The sequence below is a fragment of the Clarias gariepinus genome, chromosome 13 (assembly GCF_024256425.1).
Source record: "Clarias gariepinus isolate MV-2021 ecotype Netherlands chromosome 13, CGAR_prim_01v2, whole genome shotgun sequence".
Taxonomy (NCBI): domain Eukaryota; kingdom Metazoa; phylum Chordata; class Actinopteri; order Siluriformes; family Clariidae; genus Clarias; species Clarias gariepinus.
This window is the reverse complement of record NC_071112.1, coordinates 14145233-14165618: the sequence shown is the minus strand read 5'-3', so window position 1 is coordinate 14165618 and position 20386 is coordinate 14145233. Positions and strand designations below refer to the sequence as shown.

The following is a 20386-nucleotide window of genomic DNA, read 5'->3' as shown; positions in this document are numbered from 1 at the left end:
ATGTGCAAATCTGCAGCAACTGTGTGATGCAATTGTGTCAATATGGAACAAATCTCCAAGAAATGTTTACATATATACATTAACGCTCAAAGGTTTGGGATCACTTGCAAATTTCTTTCGATTTATTTTCTACATTCTACAACAATACTGGGGATTTCAAAACTATGAAATAACACTTAGGTATTTCATACCTTTATACTATAATTACTTACAGTAGTTAATTATGTAACAACAACGGCAACAACAGTCAGTTGTTATTTTGAGACATGGAGGTCAGCCTTCTAGAATAATTCTTGCAAGAACAGAGACATTGACAAGTGCATTTGCAAAACCCATCAAGCACCATGATCAAACTGCCTCTCATGGTGACCTTCCCAAGAAGAAAAGACCAAAACCTAATTCATTTAAAGTTATCAGCCACAAAAATCACCAATTACCAGCACATTTAATTAGAGCCATTATGAAGGCTTTACAGACCATGAGTAGCAGATACATCTTAACATTAACTGTTCAAAAGAGATTGTTGCATATTTTGGACACCTTCAGCATTGCTTTACAATGTAGAAAGAAATAAAAATCAGGAATGACCATGGAGTTAGAAAGTGATCCCAAACTTTTAAGTGGTAGTTTGTATATACCATTTTCATTAGGTAGGTGGTATATGTCAAAGTAACATCTACGTAAATCGTAGGGCATAGGGATTCCCAGCAGAACATTACCCAAAGCATCACATCAGCTTTACCACATCAGCCTCTGCCTGCTTGCCTTATCTCTTCCACAGGAAAATTATGCACATGGACCCAGCCATTTTTTAACACATTATGTTAAAAAACAAAAAACAAAACAAAAAACAAAACATGATTTATCAGACCAGGCCACCTTCTTCTATTGTTCCGTCATCCATTTATTGTTCCGTCATCCATGTTCACATGCTACATGTCATGTTAAGTAAATAATTATAACTAGTGCGATGTAAGGGAATTTTTTGTATTAACATATATAGAGGGATGATTTAGGGATCGTACAAATAACTTGAAATGTGCATCAAACACACTTGGAAATAAAAATGCTTGAAAATAATAAGATACAATATATCCGATAAATTGGACTATAATCATCTATATTAACATGGATTGAATATTTAATTTGAAAAAAGTAATAAATATGTGGTCAGTGAGGCTCAGCAGGAGGTTTAAATCTCATGTTTGTGACGTGCAAGTGAAGTTTGCATGTTCTCCCTGTGCTTTGTGGGTTTCCTCCAGGTACCTCGTTTTTCTCCCACAGCCCAAAAACATGCTGGTTGGAATTTGCCCGTAGTGTATAACTAGGTGGATATGATTGACAACCCATGCAGGGTGTCCACCGCCTTGCACCCTAGGCTCCCTGGGAAAGACTTCAGCCCTGAGTAGTTAAATTCCTAGCACGTGTCTGACATAAGACTGTCATACCCTGGCACAGTACCGTCTGCTGCCTTGCCTGTTAGCCCGCCTTTCCGCACACGGCGGGTTGTTTCTAGGTGGATTCCGGAACAGCACACTTCCTGGTACAGAGTAGCGATTTTAGTACGTTTGAAGTTGAGAATTGTATTGATAGAATAATGGCATTCAGAACGTCGTAGGATATTTTGACACGGACCGACGAAGATCTTTTATAATCTCGGTTAGTTGTCTGTGAAGAGGTAGGTAGATGGATTTGATGCTTTGTTCGCGTTAGACTTGTAAAAGATTTCTCCTTTGACCTGCGTTAGCCGGTTACACTGAAAGTTCAGCCATTTTTGGCTCGCATGTTGGCTACTATCTACTGGGGCTGACCGCGGGTTGTAAAAGTTTATTAAACATGAGATTTAGCGTAGAAGTATTAACTTTTTTCATTGTAATTAAGTAATGTTTCAGTGATATTATTTTTAAAACCCACAAACTATACTAACACTACGTTCTGTGTGTTTTTTGTACTACTGCATTGCTGCTACACCACTAACCAGCACCTACAGTGGATATGTGATTGATATTAATCTCGGATAACCTGCACCATCCCATTCAGTTCCTTGAACTGCTTGTTTTACAGCAGTTCTAAAAACTACTTTATGAAAACAGCTGCCTGCTTAAATCTAGTATACATAGTCGTTTTATATTTTATGTCTATGGGATTTTCAGAAGTGAAGGATGACGGATCCAAACAAACCTCAGCGCAAGCTTTCCACAGCTGGAGAAAGTTTATACAAGACCCTGGATTTGCAAAAAGGAGCTTCACCTGAGGATATTAAAAGATCTTATAGGTAAACTGCAATAGCTTTACTATTTATTGTATATTACAATTAACATTGTTAACTTCAATTTATCATTACTTTAAATAGATATGAGTCTGCATTATAAATATATGTTTGTTTGACTTCTTGTCGGAGTTAACTGCGTGTGTAAAAACTGTGTAAAAACGAAGCCATGTACATTGTTGTAATCATTTCTAATGTGATTTAACTTTTGCATGGTGTCTTACTCACATGCGCCTTTTTTTTTTTTGCTCATATTCATGCCAGTGGCACAGTGGCCTCCCACATTTAGGCTCAAGGTTTGATTTACGACCTCAGGTCTATGTGCACGGTGTGTGCATGTTTTCTCCGTGCTTGGCGGGTTTCCTCCCACAGTCCAAAAACATATAGATTATATTAACTGGCGTTCCCAAATTGTCTGTAGTATGTGTGTGTGCCCTGCGATGGATTGGCCTCCTGTCCAGGGTGTACCCTGCCTTGTGCCCCAAGTCTCTCCAAGTGACCCTGCACACAGGATAAACGGTGTAGGAGATGAATGAATAAATTTACTCTTGGCATGGAAAAAAGTTTGACCCTTGTGTCAAAGGAGGATCTTTTTGTATGTTCATAATATAGTATTGATGCAGTTGAGCAGTGTTGGTGCCTATCAATTATGTCAGCATGTATTCGCATAGACAGACCTTTGAACCAGTTGTACATCAACATAACCATAACAAACAAATGTCTTTTCAGAAAACTTGCACTCCGGTATCATCCAGATAAGAACCCAAACAACCCAGAGGCTGCTGAAAAGTTTAAAGAGATCAACAATGCCAACTCTATTCTTAATGATGTTAACAAACGTCAAATCTATGATCAATATGGGTCCATGGGCCTTTATATTGCTGACCAGTTCGGAGAAGAAAGTGTTAAATACTACTTCCTCACGACAAAGTGTTGGTTCAAGGTGGGCAGCTGAATGTTTAAATCACTCTCAACTGACAGTAGAAAGCCTTTAAAAACTTTTTTCTTTTAATATTATGCGCCCATGTTGCCAACTTTAATCTCAGTTGGGTTTTTGTTCCCTTGTCTTTTTAGGCACTTTTTGCCTGTACCATGGTTTTCACTTGTTGCTGTTGCTTCTGCTGCTGCTGCTTCTGCTGTGGGAAGTGTGGATCAAAAGAAGAAGATGAGACTGATTTCTATGTGGATCCTGATCTCCTTGAAGCCCAAACATTTGATGAACCAAACAAAGGTAAAATTACCGGAAAAGTGAAAAGTTCTTCTTAAAATAATTGTTTTGCCTTTTTACTTATAATAATGAACAACAATATGTATTCAAATGTAAAAAAACAAAAAAAAATTACTTTGGAGCCAACTAACAGGGAAAAAAGGATTCAGGTCCCTCTGATGGACTTAAATGGATAGGTCAAATATGCATCTTTACCAGTTTTTAGTTGCTTTGCCTGTATGTTTAGGGTCATTGTTTTGTTAAAAACACTACCTTCTCCTCGGAACCAGTTTCTTGGTTAGATGAGATTAAATTATTCTCCAATATGCCTTGATACTTTACACATCATTCCTTCAATGACAGGCAGTGCCCCAATTCTGTTTGCAAAGAAGAAGCCTAATTTCATAATACTTGAACCTCCTTGCTTTACTGTGGAAATGGAGTTCTTGCAATTATATTTGCAAAGCTGCTTTCCTAAGATAAGTTATTGCCACATTGTAGTGACAAGTATGTTTAGGGTCTTTGTTATAGTTCTGTAATGTTTATTCTCCTGGTTAATAACATTGTTCCATTTCAGAATTGTTTTTTTTATTTATATCTGATTTCTTTGCGTATAACCTATGGATTATTATATAGTTTATACATAGTATAAATACAAGTATAAATACTAAAAAGTATTATAAAAGTATAAATACTTTTTCCCCTTTTGGTGTAGTTTTAAACATATAACATTTGCTTATGGATGCTTAATTTTTTCTTCATATTTCTAACTTCAAAGTTCATTGTGTGTGACACATCTTTCCCAACATGTTTGACTGATGGTTCTTGGTTAGTAACCTATGATGGTACTTTACACCTATGATGTGTAAAGTACCATGTACTGTAGTAACCTACTAACCCAGTGTAAGGATCTCTCCAGTAACAAAATCTTTAAAGCACTTTGTAAGATCTCTGCCAAATGTCTAAATGTAAATTCGAAATAAATATATGAACTGGAATTATGTATATTACAATATGTCCAACAATAATAATTGCTTATTTAATTTATGGGCAGCTTTCAAGTCACACACAGTCACCTTACAAAATACATTCAAATAGTAACAACAGTCAATATTAAAAAACACTAAAAGTAAAATGATGATTAAATGCAGCCTATGATTATAAAGAATTTGAGAGACAGAGAGCAGTGTAATTAAAGACTCTAGACAGAAGCCATAAATGGCTTAATGAGGAGTATAAGCAGGGGTGTAGAACTGTATGAGCTCGGAAAGGTTGATTAATGCAGGTTTATGGACAACGAAGAAAGCGCAAAGTAAAGTCAAGGTTATGATATTAGCAGGTTATTCAAATGATTCAATGATAGGCCTAAGATGACCCCTGAGAAGAAACTGAGGAACCATTGATTGAAAGTGAAAAGCTATGTGACTACAAAACAAAGAGGACTTAAATTTCCAGTTTCAGCTGAATTTTTATTTTTATTTTATAAGTTTATAAGTGCTTTGAAGTTTTCATCATTAAATATATAATTACATTGGTTCACTGGGTTACTAATTAGAAGTACCATCAAACACTTTTGGGAAGTTTTTTTTTTTTTTTTTGGTGTGGCTAACCCAAATTCTTAAGAAACAGATAGGTATTTAGTCATAGCTTAAAGTTGTAGGTATTTTTTTAAGACTGCTTAATATATGGAAGTGTAGCGGTCATTGTTGGATACTGGCAAAAAGCACACTTATATTAAAATGTAAATAACATTTTATTTATACAGTCCACCAATGTTCTTTACATTGCAGTGAATGATACAATTATCATCGGACAGCCAGTTCCCTCTGCAGTGCCTGAAGATTTATGTGAGTATTTGATGTAAAACACTGTCTGCTAATCATGTCTCACAGGCTTTAAAACATATATTAATAATGCATTATATTATTTTGCTTCTGTTTTACAGCATATGGTCCAGTATTCACAGAGACGTCTCTTTCTAGTCAAGACACAATGAAACATTAAGGTTGGTTCTGTTTACAGTAGTACAGTAAAATAATGATTGGCACCCTTATTGCTACCTCTCATACCCACTGCAACACCCACTGATGTTCAAGTAATAATAAAAAATAATAATAATAATAAAGTCTTAAAGCCAACTTTAAGCCAACAGAATCTACATGAGGAGAAATTAGAAACTTTAACTGTAGATAGAAAAGAGGGGAAAACACAACAGATCACCAGGCGTGAACAAGTTGCAACCACTCACTCATCTTCTATACCACTTTATCCTGTATTTAGGGTCACGGGGGCCTGGAGCCTATCCCAGGAGACTTAGGGCACGAGGCAGGGTACAACCTGGACAGGCCAATCCAATCGCAGGGCACACACATACACACACTTACACACCCATTCACACACTACGGGCAATTTGGGGACGCCAATTAGCCTAACCTGCATATCTTTGGCCTGTGGGAGGAAACTGGAGGACCCGGAGGAAACCCACCAAGCACGGAGAGAACATCAAACTCCATGTACACAGAGATGGGAATCGAGCCTGGCCGGGAATCAAACCCCAGACCTTGGGCCAGAAAAATCATTCTTTCAATGACATGCAGTGCCTCAATTCTGTTTGCAAAGAAGAAGCCTAATTTCATAATACTTCCACCTCCTTACTTTACTGTGGAAATGGAGACTTCCACATGGTGACTTCCATATTAACCCCAGAAAAAGGCGACAATATATTAAAAATGCCAGTTGAGACATAAAAACGGAACTTGTTACTTGAGTAATATTTCACCTAGGGTATTCCAACTTTTACTCAAGTACAGGATTTGTGTATTCGCCCACCACTGTAAACATCTTATAAAACATTTTTCCCCTAAACAAAAGATAATGCCAATTAACAATAAAAATTAGAATATCACATTAGGTTCCATTCTTGTCAGCCAGGAACTGTTCACCCAAACATGACAAAAATTAGAAAATGCACCATCCTCCCCCCTTAACTTTGAAACTGTCCTGTTTCAGTGTACTAAAGCCTCACATTTTTGTTCATGGCTGACAGAAGAGAAATATGTCGAAAACAATGTGGTCTTCTCCCACCATAACCCATCCACCTGAAAAGGTTGATGTTTTTGTTTTTGGATGATTTTCCTTTCCTTTTTTCTTTCCTTTTTTCTTTCCATTTTGTTGGTATAAAGCAATCTGGGCATTTTTCTTTGACATCCTTGAACAAGGCATTTCCACAGACAAAGCTGTTGCTCACACTGGTTTTTTTTTGCCAGTCTGAGTTCTCAACTCTAGATACTGTGATGACAAAAAAAAATCCAGGACATCAGCAGTTATAAAAAATACTCAAACCAGCTTATCCAGCAAAATCATTGATCATGGGCCAAAATCATTGATCAAATTTTTGCCTTTTTCTGATGTTCATTCCAATTTCTGTAGTTTCAGCAATCAAAATCATCATTTTTTTTTTTGCTTGATGGAGGTCAAAGACCCTTCTGAAACAGAGTACTGTAACATCTTTGCCATGGCAACATGATATGTCTTCTGACCTTGTTAAGAAATGAGAAGCTACTCACTGCATTAGTTGGAGTTAAATAACTTGTAATTACCCAGTTACTTTTACCTAATAATTAACCTTGTACTTGTACTGCTCAGTGAAATCCAGGTGGTGATGTTTTTGGTGGTAAATCTTTTTTCCACAACTTTTACAAAAATTGTGTCCTGGTAATCATGGAAAAACTTGAGGAGTTCAAGTCAGGAATTAGAAAAAATGAGTTGCAATTTAAGTCCAAAAGTATTATGCTACTAAAGTGTGACTCAAGTTGCAAAAACAAGTGCCATTTTCTGTTTGAGGCATGGATGCATCACAGCCATTACCACTGAAGAACCCGTTTAAGAGGTTTTCTGATGATCAGCTGGTAAACTAATTTAGGATGCTGAGTAATTTGTTTTATTGAGATGACACTTACTGTATTACAGTGCTGAACTTCTTTTTTTCTTCCTGTAGGTGGAGACACAGCTATAAACGTACTGCCAGCTGTCTGCAGAACATCAGACTTTTGACTTTTAACGATAGATCCTCTTATCACCTGGCCCGTTCCCAGTAAGGGGAAAGTTGAGCAACACTTGAGGAAATTTTGGCTTATACAGGAGCTGTATAATAATGTGTACCTTCTGTGGAGCAAAAGTGGATAATCTTCTTTTGAAATGTATCGTTTACACTTGTGTACTTTTGTCGCCTGTACTTTTAATGTGGTGTCAGGTTCTTATAGGTTATTTATATGTATAGTGAAATCTATTAAATTCACAATAACTAATTTCCTTTAGACTGGGGTTGTTTATCTCAAAAAATTTACTGGTATTCATATTGTGCAAGAAATGGAAAAGTGCTTTAATAGCACCCACTACTAGTACATCTTGTGTCTTTGTTTTTGTCTTAATTAGCTAATTTAAATGGCAACTATATTTTATTAGAAATTATTGTGGCCTGACACTTATTTAACTTTCCTTTTCTCATTAAAATCATGACAGTATTTAAATATTTTCTTTGTTTTATATGGACTTTTCAAACACTTTAAATGCAGCTTTAAATTGAACTGACTTGTTTATTACAACATTTGGAGTCACAAAACTCTGTTTATGATACTGTGATTTAAAAGAAGCAAATATTAGTTTTTAATATTTACTTGCACATACCAGTCCATATTTTAGCTGCCTTAGAATAAATTTTGCATATCCAGGCATTTTAAATATTTACCATACCTGCAATGCACCCTACACACACAGAAATGCAAAAAAAAAGAAAAAAAAAGAAAAGAAAAATCATTTGAAAACATGTCTAAATTGGTATCTAAAAAAGGTCTGTAAATATTTTATCAAACAATAAGCCACAGGTTACTCAGGTATCTGCTAGATTAATGTTTTTATGCTTCTGGGCTCTTCCATTTTACTTCGAAATTTTGAGAAATTTGTGCATGGCATAACTAATCAGTCACATGACTTATTTTTTTATATTATTGTAACAGATAATTAATGCAATACTTCAGACCATTGTACAATTGAAAATATTTTGGTTTGTAAATTGGAGGTGTACAAAATCATCTAAATAAAATATTTCATTTATTTGTTTCACCTGTTCTAAGCAAGTACAATAATTGAATTCAAATTGTCTCTGATTGTCTATTTTCTTTTTTTGTATGTGACTATTTCACCTTTCTATACAAAGAGCACATAAATGTGCCTTTTGTCTTTAGCTCAGGTCATCAAGCAGAAAACTTAACCTTTTTAACCTTGTAGTAGGGTTCAGTTATACTTTTTTTAGCCTTACTTATCTTTATAAAAATATGTACTGAGACTTTATAAACATTGCACAATGATGTTGGGACAGCATGTGAAACAGCATGTGGCTACTTTGTGTATTTTCTCAAGAAATTGTGCCATTTGTTAAGGTTTCATAAGCTTAAGTACTTTTGAACAGATTTATGTTTTATGATAATGCTACCAGACTAGAAATTTAAGACAAGAATCCTAGATTAAGAGTAAAACAATTATTTATGAAATCTAACTTTTGCTAAAAATCTCAATAAAGAATTGTTTTTTTTAAATTAAACTGGCTATTAGTTGTTGTACCAAAAAATGTAAAGCTTAAACTAAAGGATGACTGGACACCTATCAGCAGCCTGCATTATTTTTTGGTCTCCATAATAAGAGAGAACTTTTAGGCTTAGCTTTTAAGACGATGGTATCAGCTTAAATGAATGGCTAAAGGATATTGCAAACATTGTAATCTAAGAACTAAAAAAATGCACATCAAATTATATATATATATATATATATATATATATATATATAAAATTACAATTAGATAAAAATTGTTCTATGGGCAAAATTTAGCAGTGCAATAGCAGTTATTCTCTATTTAAAAATATATTTAGTTTTGCATTATCTACCTAGTGTTTACATTTTTATCTCATATGTGGCTCCGTTGCTTATAGTCTTACCGTAATGCCTGATGCAGCCCATCTTCTCACTAACTTTAGTGCTGGGTGACCTGCTGCAGGAACTATGCGTTCTGTTCCCTGCCATGATCACCTATTTGGGTTAGTTATTGCTTAATGAAACCTTTAAGAAAATGTCATTAGAGCTTTTTTTTTTTTAACTTAAAATGTTATTTTTCCTATGCAACCTGAATATAAATGATATAGGATCCAATTTCTCTATAAAAGTCATTAATTGTATTTTTTTTTTTAAACTACAGTATATGCTTTTTGTTATAAGGAATACCACACTGGAGCTATGACCCTGTAAAAGAAACCCTGCTATAAAGCCACACATAGCCTTCACATTTGGGTGCTGACAAGAGATGTCTGCCTGTGTTCACATTGCTTTATGCTAATTAGTAACTTAAGAAAAGAAAGCAGACATTTGGAAGAATACTTTCTTTAGTTTGCCATATAACCCATGACATGTGTCAGGCAACAAGTCCTATCCACAGCACCCAAAGAATCTGCTGTAAACATGCTGGTGCCAGACACCACAGCATACCCCAGAAACCCTGCGGAGCCATGCCCTGAAGGGGAACCCAAACCTAGATAGTTTTAATATCATGGCAGATACATGTTACATTAGTTCAAAATAATATTTTACCCTAAATAAACAAACATACTGCACATAAGGAAACGACAAAGCTGCTCCAAACTCAATTCAACTTCCACATCATTATTTAGATAGAGGCATATTCTAAAGAAACGGCTTACTGCAAATAGTGCAAGACAGAACTGACTGTGTTAATTTGAGAATGTTCTGGGAAGCACAGAATAAACACTTTTATAAATGTTAGTTTGTACAGAGTTTTTATTATTATTTTTTTGTGAATGCCGATAACTATCATGTATATTAGGGGAAACTTCTCTCCACAACATGGCATCTACAGTATTAGCACATGGAAGCTGCCATTCAGGGGTGTTTTTAGCTGATGTGTTGTTAGCCTGCTGTCTTATTGTCACTTATGATCACTTTCTTTTCTTTGTTGCTATAATGTGTGTCTAAAAAACAAAATTTTTCTTCCAGAACAAATAAAGACTCAAAATAAGATTATCATTCCAAAGCTGATTATCTTTGGTGTTGTTTTATTCCTCTTATTCCATAGCAGTTATCCAATGGCAACCATTTGTATTAAATAAAGAATGATGGATGATACATATGACATCTTTATACTGTAGTTACAGTTCTTCTCACACCAACCTTTTTTTTCTTTTATTTTGGCTCTTGAAATTAAGATAAAAATCTTGCATCTTGCAAAATATCAATAACTGCTCTATTCTGGAGATTTTTTCTTAAAGGACAACTTACACCTGTTCCAAGCTGGGGACTCCTATACGATGATAAACATCTATCCGTATCAATAATGACACACTTTTCAACATGTGTATAAGAATTGTTGACCCTCCCATGTCCCTGTTGTAGGTGCTGTGGTATGAATGCTGTAAGGAGTGGCCAAATACTGCATATGCAAGAGTGCCTTTCATATGTGATGATAACTATCAAATGCAATATTGGCATATTAGTATTGATCTTATATATCATATCATGGAACAAAATCTTTAGTTAATAGTTTCTGCAAATCCATCCGTTTACTTCATGCCAGTTAGGAGACATTAAGACAGTAATTTACTGAAGATGCACAAATCACCATATCTTTTCTAAAGAGTCTCTTTCAATACATTTCATTAATAGCCTACAATACTCACATCATATCTTTACATAAAAAGGTATAAATGTTCAAAATAATTTTTAGACAACATCCTTTAAATCTCTTCTGCCCTACAAATGTAAGTAAAAAGGCATAAGTGGACATTTAGGAATACAACAAAGTTGCTTGCTTTTTAGGACCCTAGTTGTAGCCTGATCTTCCACACTTCCTTATGAGTTCCATATAAAACTGCTTACTGGGCAGTTTGTAGTTGTCGATCTTGCCAATATTTGGCATAGGCCTTCTGAAACATGTTCTTACAGCTCAGTTTGGCTTTGAGGCGGGAACAGATAAGAAACGATCCTCCCATTTTGCGGTGCAGAGAGTAGGTCTCTTCTGGAGGAGGGGTGAGTCGCTGCTTTAACATGACAGGGATGAGGGTGTGGATTCGCTCAGTTGTACTCTGACTGCCAAAGTCAAAAGGCTCATCTGATGCAAACGCCTCCCCGAGGATCATCACTGCATCCACATGGGCATTCATCATGGCCTGCAAAACATTGTTAGAAAGAGAAACCAAGCTTCAAATTGAGAAGCAGACTGCAAATATGCAAACAATGCTATAGTTGTTGTGGATTGTTACCTTTGACTCATATCCTGTCAGGAATTTCATATCAATTGATCGTTGTAAAACCCCTTCTCTGTTTCTGTCTGCAGCAGCCTTGATGAGCTTATAAGATAAAACAAAAAATTATGAATTTTAGTAAATCTAGAAATTAAGATCTATTAATGACAAATAAATAAAGGTTTAAATCCTGTTTACCTCAATATATGCGTCTGTAAAACTTGCATCAAAACCCCTTGTGGCTCCAAAATCCAACAGTGCAACCTGTAAAAGACAGTCATAGAAGCCACTGTGTCACAGCACGCCCTAAAGATTTACATACAATAATGCAATAAAAGATACATACCTTGTGCTTTTGAGGATCAAAGAAGAAATTAGACCAATTTGGATCAGTCTGCATGTATCTGAACTCAAAGAGCTCTCTCAAACAAAGAATTAAAATCTGCTCACAGATCTGGAACCGAACATTATAAAACGAGAATGTCATTAATCTAATAATTTTATCTTATGAGAGATAAGAGGCTATCAGTGTTTTGTGGGATGGTAATTTTATTTTTGATTCCCTGAGTTTATTAAGATAAGAGTCTTTGAATTACACAGGCTATGCAAACAGTTATCACCATGTTTTCTGTAAAATGGATCGACAAACACGAATCCCCCTGGCTGACCGGAGGACTTACCTCATTCTTGAGTTCCTGTGGCAGGTCATCAGCTTTATCCAAAGGGAAACCTGAAACTAGTTCTGTAGTGAGGACATGCTGACTGCTTAGTTCATCCACTACATTTGGTACATAGAAGAAAGGGTGACCCCTCAATAACCCTCTGTAAAACACAAATACAGTATAAAGAATTAATCAACTTAATTTTTTACATATGTACATGATGACGTTTTATACACATTATCAAAATTTTAGGTCAAGAAAGTTTTACCTTAAGATTGTAAAATAATAAAATAAGATTAAAAAGCACTTAATTTAAAGAATAAAAAGCAGTTAATTAATGGGTATTAAGTGGGCACACTGTCAAACATGGTTAAAGATCATTGCCAGCTAAGGTTATTTTTGCATTGTGACACCGGTACCGTTTCCCCTCTTATGACGTTGCCGGAGCCTTTAAAAAATAAAATAAGATGCATGTTTTTCATATAAAACGTAAAAAAAAAACTAAAAAAGAAAAACTCGTGAACTTTATTGATGTTATATTCCATTATGTCAGTAACCTTGTACAATAATACTTCATGTACATTCATATCTAGCAGCTGTTTATATCCTGGACCTCATTATAGTTATAGAATTATAACATTGTATTTTTATCCCTTTAGGTAGGTAAGGTATGCCCATGACAGAGCTCTAAAAAAATGTAAACAATTCAGTGATGTAAAAATGACATTTGATTGAACTTCAAGTGGCCATGATAACAAAATATTTTGAGTATAAATATTGTTGTTTTAGATACTTACTGGAATTTTTGGGCACATTTGGCTTCCCTCACGTAATCACATTCTAGAGCAAGTTCCCTGCTCATGACTTCTATTAAGTGCTCTGGAAACAGACCTGCACAGCAATATTGTATGAACATACCAAACCGAGGGCAAAATTTTGAACCCTTTAGAGTACAAATGAAACAAGGGTCCTTATCTTTAAATTTCCACAAAACCCATACCTTCAGGTAATGCATTACTCATACTGAGGACAGCCATTAGGTTGTTGACATCACTGCTGATGCTTTTGGCCACTCCAGGGTACTAGTAAACGTACAAAATTCAAAAAAGTCAAAAATTTTCCTAATAATGAGCTGTTAATATTATTGTTTTTATTGGTTTGAAGTTAACAAATAAATAATTCGTACCTGGATCTTCATAGCCACCTCTCTGCCATCCTTCATCCTAGCCAGGTGTACCTGACCAATTGAAGCAGCAGCGAAAGGCTTCTCTTCAAAGAACTCCAATTTATCACGCCAGTCTGGGCCCATGTCATTGGTCACTACTTTCTGCCATAGACACAAGTTATAAAAGACTCCATTACAAAGTGTCCGGGACAGGCATAATTTGATACCTTTTTTTTTATTAAAATTGTTATACATGTACACCATTTGTGCTTTGTCATTGGTAAAACCTTATTTATTTAAACATAAAAACATTTTTTAAACTCTCACATTTGAAACTATACCATCATTTGTTTGGTGGGCATGAAGTCGGCACTCTGTCGAACACGGTCAAAGATCTTCGCCAGCTGAGGATTGATGAAAGCATCGTCTAGGGAAATAAGCAAACTTATAATTCAGATGGTGGCGGCTGTCTGTATAAACTGGAAGCAATATACACTATAAACTAAGAAGCGTCTGACACAGAAATTACTCAACTTATTATTACTGCGTTTGGTAAGCTGTCAGGAACATTTATTTTAGGCTATTACACATTTAAGCCAGCTGCTTTTGCTGTCAGCAGTACTCATGTTGCATGGTATACAGTATATTACTGTTCTTTTAATAGTTACAGTTTGTGATTTCTCAACAACAAAGTGATGACCTTCCTCCTTAGTTAGGATAAAGTCAACCATAGTTGTAACAGCTATCAGCACAGATGTCAACTTTAACTGTGGGCATGTGGAGTAGAAGACTACAAAGCAGCTGCAGGATAAACACGAGCATGAACCAGGCATGGATCCAAACGAAGTGAAAACTATTCAGGTAGAAAAGTGCTCAGCAAACACAGACACGCTCTTACATAGCTTCCCTAATGCCTTCAGAAAGGTTGCAATGATTTTGCAGGATGACATTTGTGTTAAGGCATGCTGCCACATTCTTTACAGAAATAAACACAATCGTGTGCACAGAGTAGGGGCAGTATACACTGTAGACAATGTCAAGGGCAGTTCAGGGATATGGTGCAGGAAAACAAACAATACACATTAAAAGCAAACAGGACCAAACAAAGACTTGGGAACAAACTAAACAATACTAAAATGTTTTCCGCACATTAGAATAATGTGAATATGAATAAGCTATTCTTTCAAGATGTAGGGAGCATTATCATGTTGTATTTCATAAAGACACTTGCTGTGCATAAAACAGCCAAAAAAAGTCTTCATGGATTCTACAAGATTTGGGACACATTTGCTTAAGCATCTGGTTTATATTGGCATGACTGCATCACAATTCCTATAAAATTTTCAGGTGCACTTTAATGCTGTAATTCTGTTTCATCACATCACATCCCAAATGTGTTCTGTGGCATTCAGAGTTGGTGAGTGGGAAGGCCACTGAAGAACACTAATCTTATTGTCATATTCTTCAAACCAGTTTGAGACAAACTTTTGCTTTGTAACATGCTGAATTATCATGCTGGAAGTAGCCATTAGATGAAAAGCACAGTATGGTCATGGAGGGATGCACATGGTCAGAGACAATAAACATTCGAGTTATGAACGATTAATATTTATTCATATTTATGCTGTCAGTGCTACATTGACCCTTGCATTTGTGTGTCTCTGCAAATTAAGCTTTTTGCCAGTCTTCATCAACTATAGTTTTGGTGAGCCAGGGCCCACTGCACCCTCAACTTTGTGTTCTTGTTTGAAACAAGTGGAACCTGATGTGGTATTCTGCTGTTGTAGATCATCTGCCTCAAGATTCAAAATTTTGTGCATTCAAAGATGTTTTTTGTGTTACAAAGTGTGTTGACCTCTCTTATCCACTACTAAATGGATTTTTTTTAATTGCAACTTTGGGTAATCTCTCGGGACTGCATGAAAATCCAAACAGTTGCCACAGCGCAAATCATTAAGAGTACATGTTTCCTTTCATTCTAATACTTGATAAAAAAAAATTCCTGAAGCTACTATCCTTGTCTACTAGACTACTACTACTACTACTAATAATAATAATCTCTCACCTTGTATGCTAAGCATTTGCCCAAGTTTAAGAGCAGCTCCTCTGACTTTACATAGAGTCCGAACAATTCGTTCCGCATTAGCCTCAGAGACAAATGGGTTTGAATCAAGGACAGCTTTTTTATTTCCTGTAAAAAGAGACAGTTCAATATAAAAATTATGACACATAATGGAAAATAGTTCCACACAGTGGTTTGAAAATGTTTGTATTAAACATATCTCCTAAGCAGCTACCAACATAAAATATAAACCTGACATTTGTATTAACTCATTTTCACAGATGCCTAATGTCTAACAGGACACCAAAAAAAAAAAAAACAATTTTTTAAATCATTATGTTCCGTTTAGAACCATCTTCCATCTTCATCTCATCCTCATCGTCCTAGTGAAAGCTTATCCCCATGCATATCCTGATAAATTAATAATTAGTATAATAGTACATTGTGAGTCAACCAGTATCTCTGGGGAAGCCTTTTCTGTGGTGTGTCCACCTCTGACCTTTACTGTAAATATGGTATTTTAGGGTCACATGCATTACCTCTGGGATGACCTGTTGCTTACATGTCTTTCTAGAGCTCTTTGAGTATTCCTTGGCTCTGAGACTTTCTGCTGGCTGTTGTTACTTTGCTTTGTTGACTGATCCATTTTTTTACTAGCAACACTGCTATGATGCCTACCAATCTTAAGATGTTTCTTCCGTGGAAGCTTGGTGACCAGTGATTTGTTTGTATTTGCAAAGAGAAGTGGGTACTCCCTTCTCAGAGAGTAAAAGTCCTAACCTATTAATTTACAGCTTGCATGTGACATCACACTACGAACAGCTGGCATGCTGCACGTTGCCATCTTGCTATCAACTGACTATTTTAAAAAGACAAACACAAAACCATTTGGCATGGGTGCAAATTCATTTAGATGCACAAACAGGCAGGACAAAGATCCAAGTATATAATTTTACTGGATTTCTGCTGATACTGATAGAGAATGTTATTGCAGCAATTATAACGCAAAGGTTGGACACAACAGACCATAAACGACAGTCTATGTAGTCAACACCTCATATCAGGTGAGAAATTAAAACTTGAACTTGGGGAAGGATTGTAAAGTAATAAATGCATGTTGTTTTGACACATGTTGTGTAATAAAAACAAGCACATTACACAAATATGCAGATAAAAACAATTTCTTGTAACAAAAATGGTAGCTCGAGCCATTAAAAAGGGTAGAAATAAGTTTTGGCTTTAAAATATTGTTTTTATAGTATTTATTTTATTACGCAAAACCTTTTTCCATACACTTAAATTTTACACAGAATGTCACTTCACATGGATTAAGGTAACCCTTTAGTGTTTGTTTAAAGATTGGATACTTTGGCCTTGTAGTAATCCAGGTCAGCAACAGAAAGGTGTATCATACCGTACAATCACCATATTTAAATTTCTCAAAAATATCTTGTTGTGCGTTATTGGCAGCAATTGCTGTAGCATAAAATGACCCATCTTCAAAATGGCATACAGTCTAGTCATGTGACTGCAGGCTATGAATATGCCCGAACCTGACTAATCCTAATTAACACAGACAGGAGAAATAATCACTGGCATTAGCTGGTTTTATTTTTTTTTGTTTTACCTTAATGTATTTAATATCATTTTTATTGTTTTAACGATAAAGCATACAATGTTTTATGGACTGGAATTTAACATATAGTTTTTTAGGACGAAATTTCAATATTATGAGTTAATACCAATGCCTGGTCTACATTTCCTTTTGTGAATAGTGTTTTGGCAATATGATTTAAAAACTTGCTGACATGTTACATAATTATATACACAATACTTTCCCAGCCATATATTACTGGCTCACTGCTGGTTGTCCATAGTGATACTAGAATAAGAATTAACCAGCATGGCTCACTTTAAAATAGTAACAAGTCAGTACTCACCATAAAGTTAAATAATAAACTAATAAAGCAAATGTTTACAGAAACACACTGTACCTTTATCCTCATCTGATCTAAGGGTCTTCTTTGCCACTTCTGCTATAGCTCCCAATCCCAGTCCAACCGCCAAGCCTTAAGGTCACGTATTAGAAGTTAGAAATTATTCTTGGGGTATCGCAATAATTACTCTACACAAATGAAAACTGTCCTACCGCCAAAATTTGCCAAACGTCCCAGCCTTGTAACTGGTACTTTTCGCTCACGAGAACTCTCGCTGAGCTAAAACAAAAGCAAGAAAATGCATTACTCACTGTTATGTCTAATTTAGCAGATAAAGCAAGATAACTGCATTTAAATGCATTATGCTTTTATTAGGGTTTTGGGAAAAAAATCTGCTAATTTCTACTATTTTTACCGTTTGCTTGTGCTTCTTGGAAGCATCAGGTCCATCTTTTTTGTCTTCACTCCACCGCCAGTGATCTTGATGGAATGAACAGGTCTGTCTGTAGCCAGGCAGTTGTGCTTGTGAAGGCCCTTGAAATAACTTGCATCTGGTTTTCCCCACACATTTGTGGCTATAATTGTTGACCGCTCTATGGCACCCTCCATCGTGCTTCAGTGCATTCAAAGCATAAAAAGTTCTGACATACTCAGCACTATTCAGTCCTGTGCCAATGTGAGGAAAACTGTAGAGTAGTTTTAAAACACCTCTATCTGAAACAGTTCTCTCGGTGCATCTGTACTCCTGCGAAAGAAACACACCTGTGTAACAAAATTATAAGGAAAAGTATATAAAAAAAAAAAAAAAAAAGACATACATTTGTGTTGGGAAAGGTCTTTCGTGAGTGACCATGTATTGATGTCCCTGCCTATAATTTTACACGAGTTTACAATATTATTGCGATTACTGTGTTTAAAAAAACAACAACGTATTTTTATCTTGTTATTTTTTTGGGGGGGAAATGCATGCACATTTATGTGTATGCTCTTCCCTTCATAAAAACTCATTATAGTTATCATCACATATACTTACAAGTAATGCACAAGTAGTGAAAATATTGTGCATGCTCTTTATCTTAAAATATAAACTGATTATGTGCATATGCCTGTGTAAGTATAGCTCATCTAGACATAGTTTGTTTCAGGCAGATCTTTCATGAACTATTAGGTTATTATTTTAACCACACAATAAAGGTCATTTAAAGTTTAAAGAGCTTAGTAAAACTTTTCCACTCCATGAACCAGCGAGACTGTCTTCAGTTTTTCAGGCACATAGTTTATGTTTAAAAGCTTTTAACCTTCAATAAGTTTTATTTTAAGTGACTAAATTGTAAGATAACAGTTATTTTTAAAAACAGGACCACCAGACTGAGGGGAATGAACGCTCACCTGATGGTTTTGGGCGACAATAGCGAGTTCTCTCCTCTGAACACTGACAATGTGACTCTGATATACCACTCGCCTCAGTCTGGTCAGTCTTCTCATTAGTAACATGTCTGCTGCCATGACTTCCCCTTTCCAACCTGCAGTTTCCTCAATTCTAAACACCACAAAAAAACAAAAACAACAACAACACGAAGTACAAAATCTAATTAACAGCTGCGTTTTAAGACTGACGCACGAGACTTAAACCGGCTCCTGTCAGACAGAGGCAATATTGAGATAATTAGCTAACTACAGTAGCGTTTATAACGCTGAACAACAACCAGGCGCTTCATAACTTACCACAAAACCCGTAAAACTTCTGTTCCACAAATTAAAAACTTGTGCTGCATACAGGAGTCACCAGCGTGTGTGTGTGTGACTAGCCCTCAGCAGCCTCAGTGCCATAGTTAGAATTGTTGATTGACACGCAAGTGTAACTAAGCAAAGCAGCGCTGAACACTGCCATTCAACAAGTCATTAGTCCTCTGTTCCAGCGGACATACAGTACGACTATCAGCAGGCGTGGAGGCGAGTTGACCTTCCACACAATATTCTCAGTACCTTTCATACAAGAGAAGCAATGTGACTGCCCCCTAGTGGTAAAAACCGAACCGCAGCCTTACTTTTTACTTTCAGCACTTCACCTGGTGTTGAACATAGAGGAGATTAAGCATGAGGAGACACAAGAAAAACCATGAATGACTAATGGATGTAGTGTCCAAATTCCATCCTGACTGACTTGATGGTATGTGGAATGACCAGCCATGAATATATTCTCCTGGTGTTCCGGAATACTCCTGTTATCAGGTATGTATAGGGCATGGCTGCAAATAACTCTTCAAAGTAATGCGGCTTAATAGTTAGCACTGTCACCTTGCACATCCGGGTTCAATTCCCACGTCTCTTTTGTGTGTTTGCATGTTCTCTGCATGCTTGTTTGGTTTTCGGTAATTGGTGTTCCCAATTTGCGCAGTGTGTGAATGACCGTGTGTGTGTGCCCTGCAACGGATTGGCACCCCATCCAGGGTGTACCCTGCCTCGTGCCCTACAGTAAGTCTCCTTGTGTAGGGTCCTGGTTCCTCCCATGATCCTGTTTACAGGATAGTCGGTATAGACGATGATCAAGTTAATGTCCATTGGGACATTACCACATTATGTAATCTGTGTACTTTTTAAAATTGAACGTCACTGGTGTAATATTAATTTGGAAATAACAGATGCACTAAATAGTACTTTTGACTTTTTTTTCTTGTGCACTAAATGAAATGTTCCAAGGAGATGTTCACACTTTTATATGTAGGTTGGTTTTTATTTGGTTTTAACATTCACAGATTGTTAGATGAGGCGGCCCGGTGC

The 20386-nt window shown here is 36.0% G+C and overlaps 2 protein-coding genes across 3 annotated transcripts; one reads left to right on the top strand and one right to left on the bottom strand.

Moving 5' to 3' along the window:
* Positions 1-1440: 1440 nt before the first annotated feature.
* On the top strand, positions 1441-8597 carry dnajc5gb (DnaJ (Hsp40) homolog, subfamily C, member 5 gamma b). The gene is made up of 7 exons (XM_053509193.1): positions 1441-1678; positions 2154-2275; positions 2999-3212; positions 3344-3500; positions 5267-5323; positions 5422-5481; positions 7474-8597. The coding sequence occupies exons 2-6, from the start codon at positions 2163-2165 to the stop codon at positions 5478-5480; spliced, it is 600 nt and encodes a 199-aa protein (XP_053365168.1). The 5' UTR covers positions 1441-1678; positions 2154-2162; the 3' UTR covers position 5481; positions 7474-8597.
* Positions 8598-10301: 1704 nt separating this feature from the next.
* Positions 10302-20191, bottom strand: coq8ab (coenzyme Q8A, genome duplicate b). 2 transcript variants are annotated; one of them, XM_053509907.1, is made up of 15 exons: positions 19331-20190; positions 18995-19145; positions 18021-18350; positions 17818-17884; positions 17663-17737; positions 15672-15797; positions 13948-14033; positions 13628-13768; positions 13442-13523; positions 13239-13332; positions 12460-12601; positions 12126-12233; positions 11978-12043; positions 11798-11884; positions 10302-11704 (listed from the first exon to the last, which is right to left on the bottom strand). In XM_053509907.1, the coding sequence occupies exons 2-15, from the start codon at positions 19109-19111 to the stop codon at positions 11411-11413; spliced, it is 1815 nt and encodes a 604-aa protein (XP_053365882.1). In that variant the 5' UTR covers positions 19112-19145; positions 19331-20190; the 3' UTR covers positions 10302-11410. The 2 variants fall into 2 exon arrangements, with proteins under 2 accessions (XP_053365882.1, XP_053365883.1); XM_053509908.1 differs by having other exon boundaries at positions 18995-20191.
* Between the last annotated feature and the right edge of the window lie 195 nt (positions 20192-20386).

What these genes read in the sequence shown, in the direction of transcription:
- dnajc5gb (XM_053509193.1), top strand. Translation starts at nt 2,163, where the DNA reads ATGACGGATCCAAACAAACCTCAGCGCAAGCTTTCCACAGCTGGAGAA. An exon ending in GATATTAAAAGATCTTATAG is followed by an intron (nt 2,276 to 2,998) that starts GTAAACTGCAAT and finishes ATGTCTTTTCAG; the next exon opens with AAAACTTGCACTCCGGTATC. An exon ending in CGACAAAGTGTTGGTTCAAG is followed by an intron (nt 3,213 to 3,343) that starts GTGGGCAGCTGA and finishes TTGTCTTTTTAG; the next exon opens with GCACTTTTTGCCTGTACCAT.
- coq8ab (XM_053509908.1), bottom strand. Translation starts at nt 19,111, where the DNA reads ATGGCAGCAGACATGTTACTAATGAGAAGACTGACCAGACTGAGGCGA. An exon ending in TTGTCGCCCAAAACCATCAG is followed by an intron (nt 18,351 to 18,994) that starts GTGAGCGTTCAT and finishes TTTCTTTCGCAG; the next exon opens with GAGTACAGATGCACCGAGAG. An exon ending in GAGTAATGCATTACCTGAAG is followed by an intron (nt 13,333 to 13,441) that starts GTATGGGTTTTG and finishes ATTGCTGTGCAG; the next exon opens with GTCTGTTTCCAGAGCACTTA.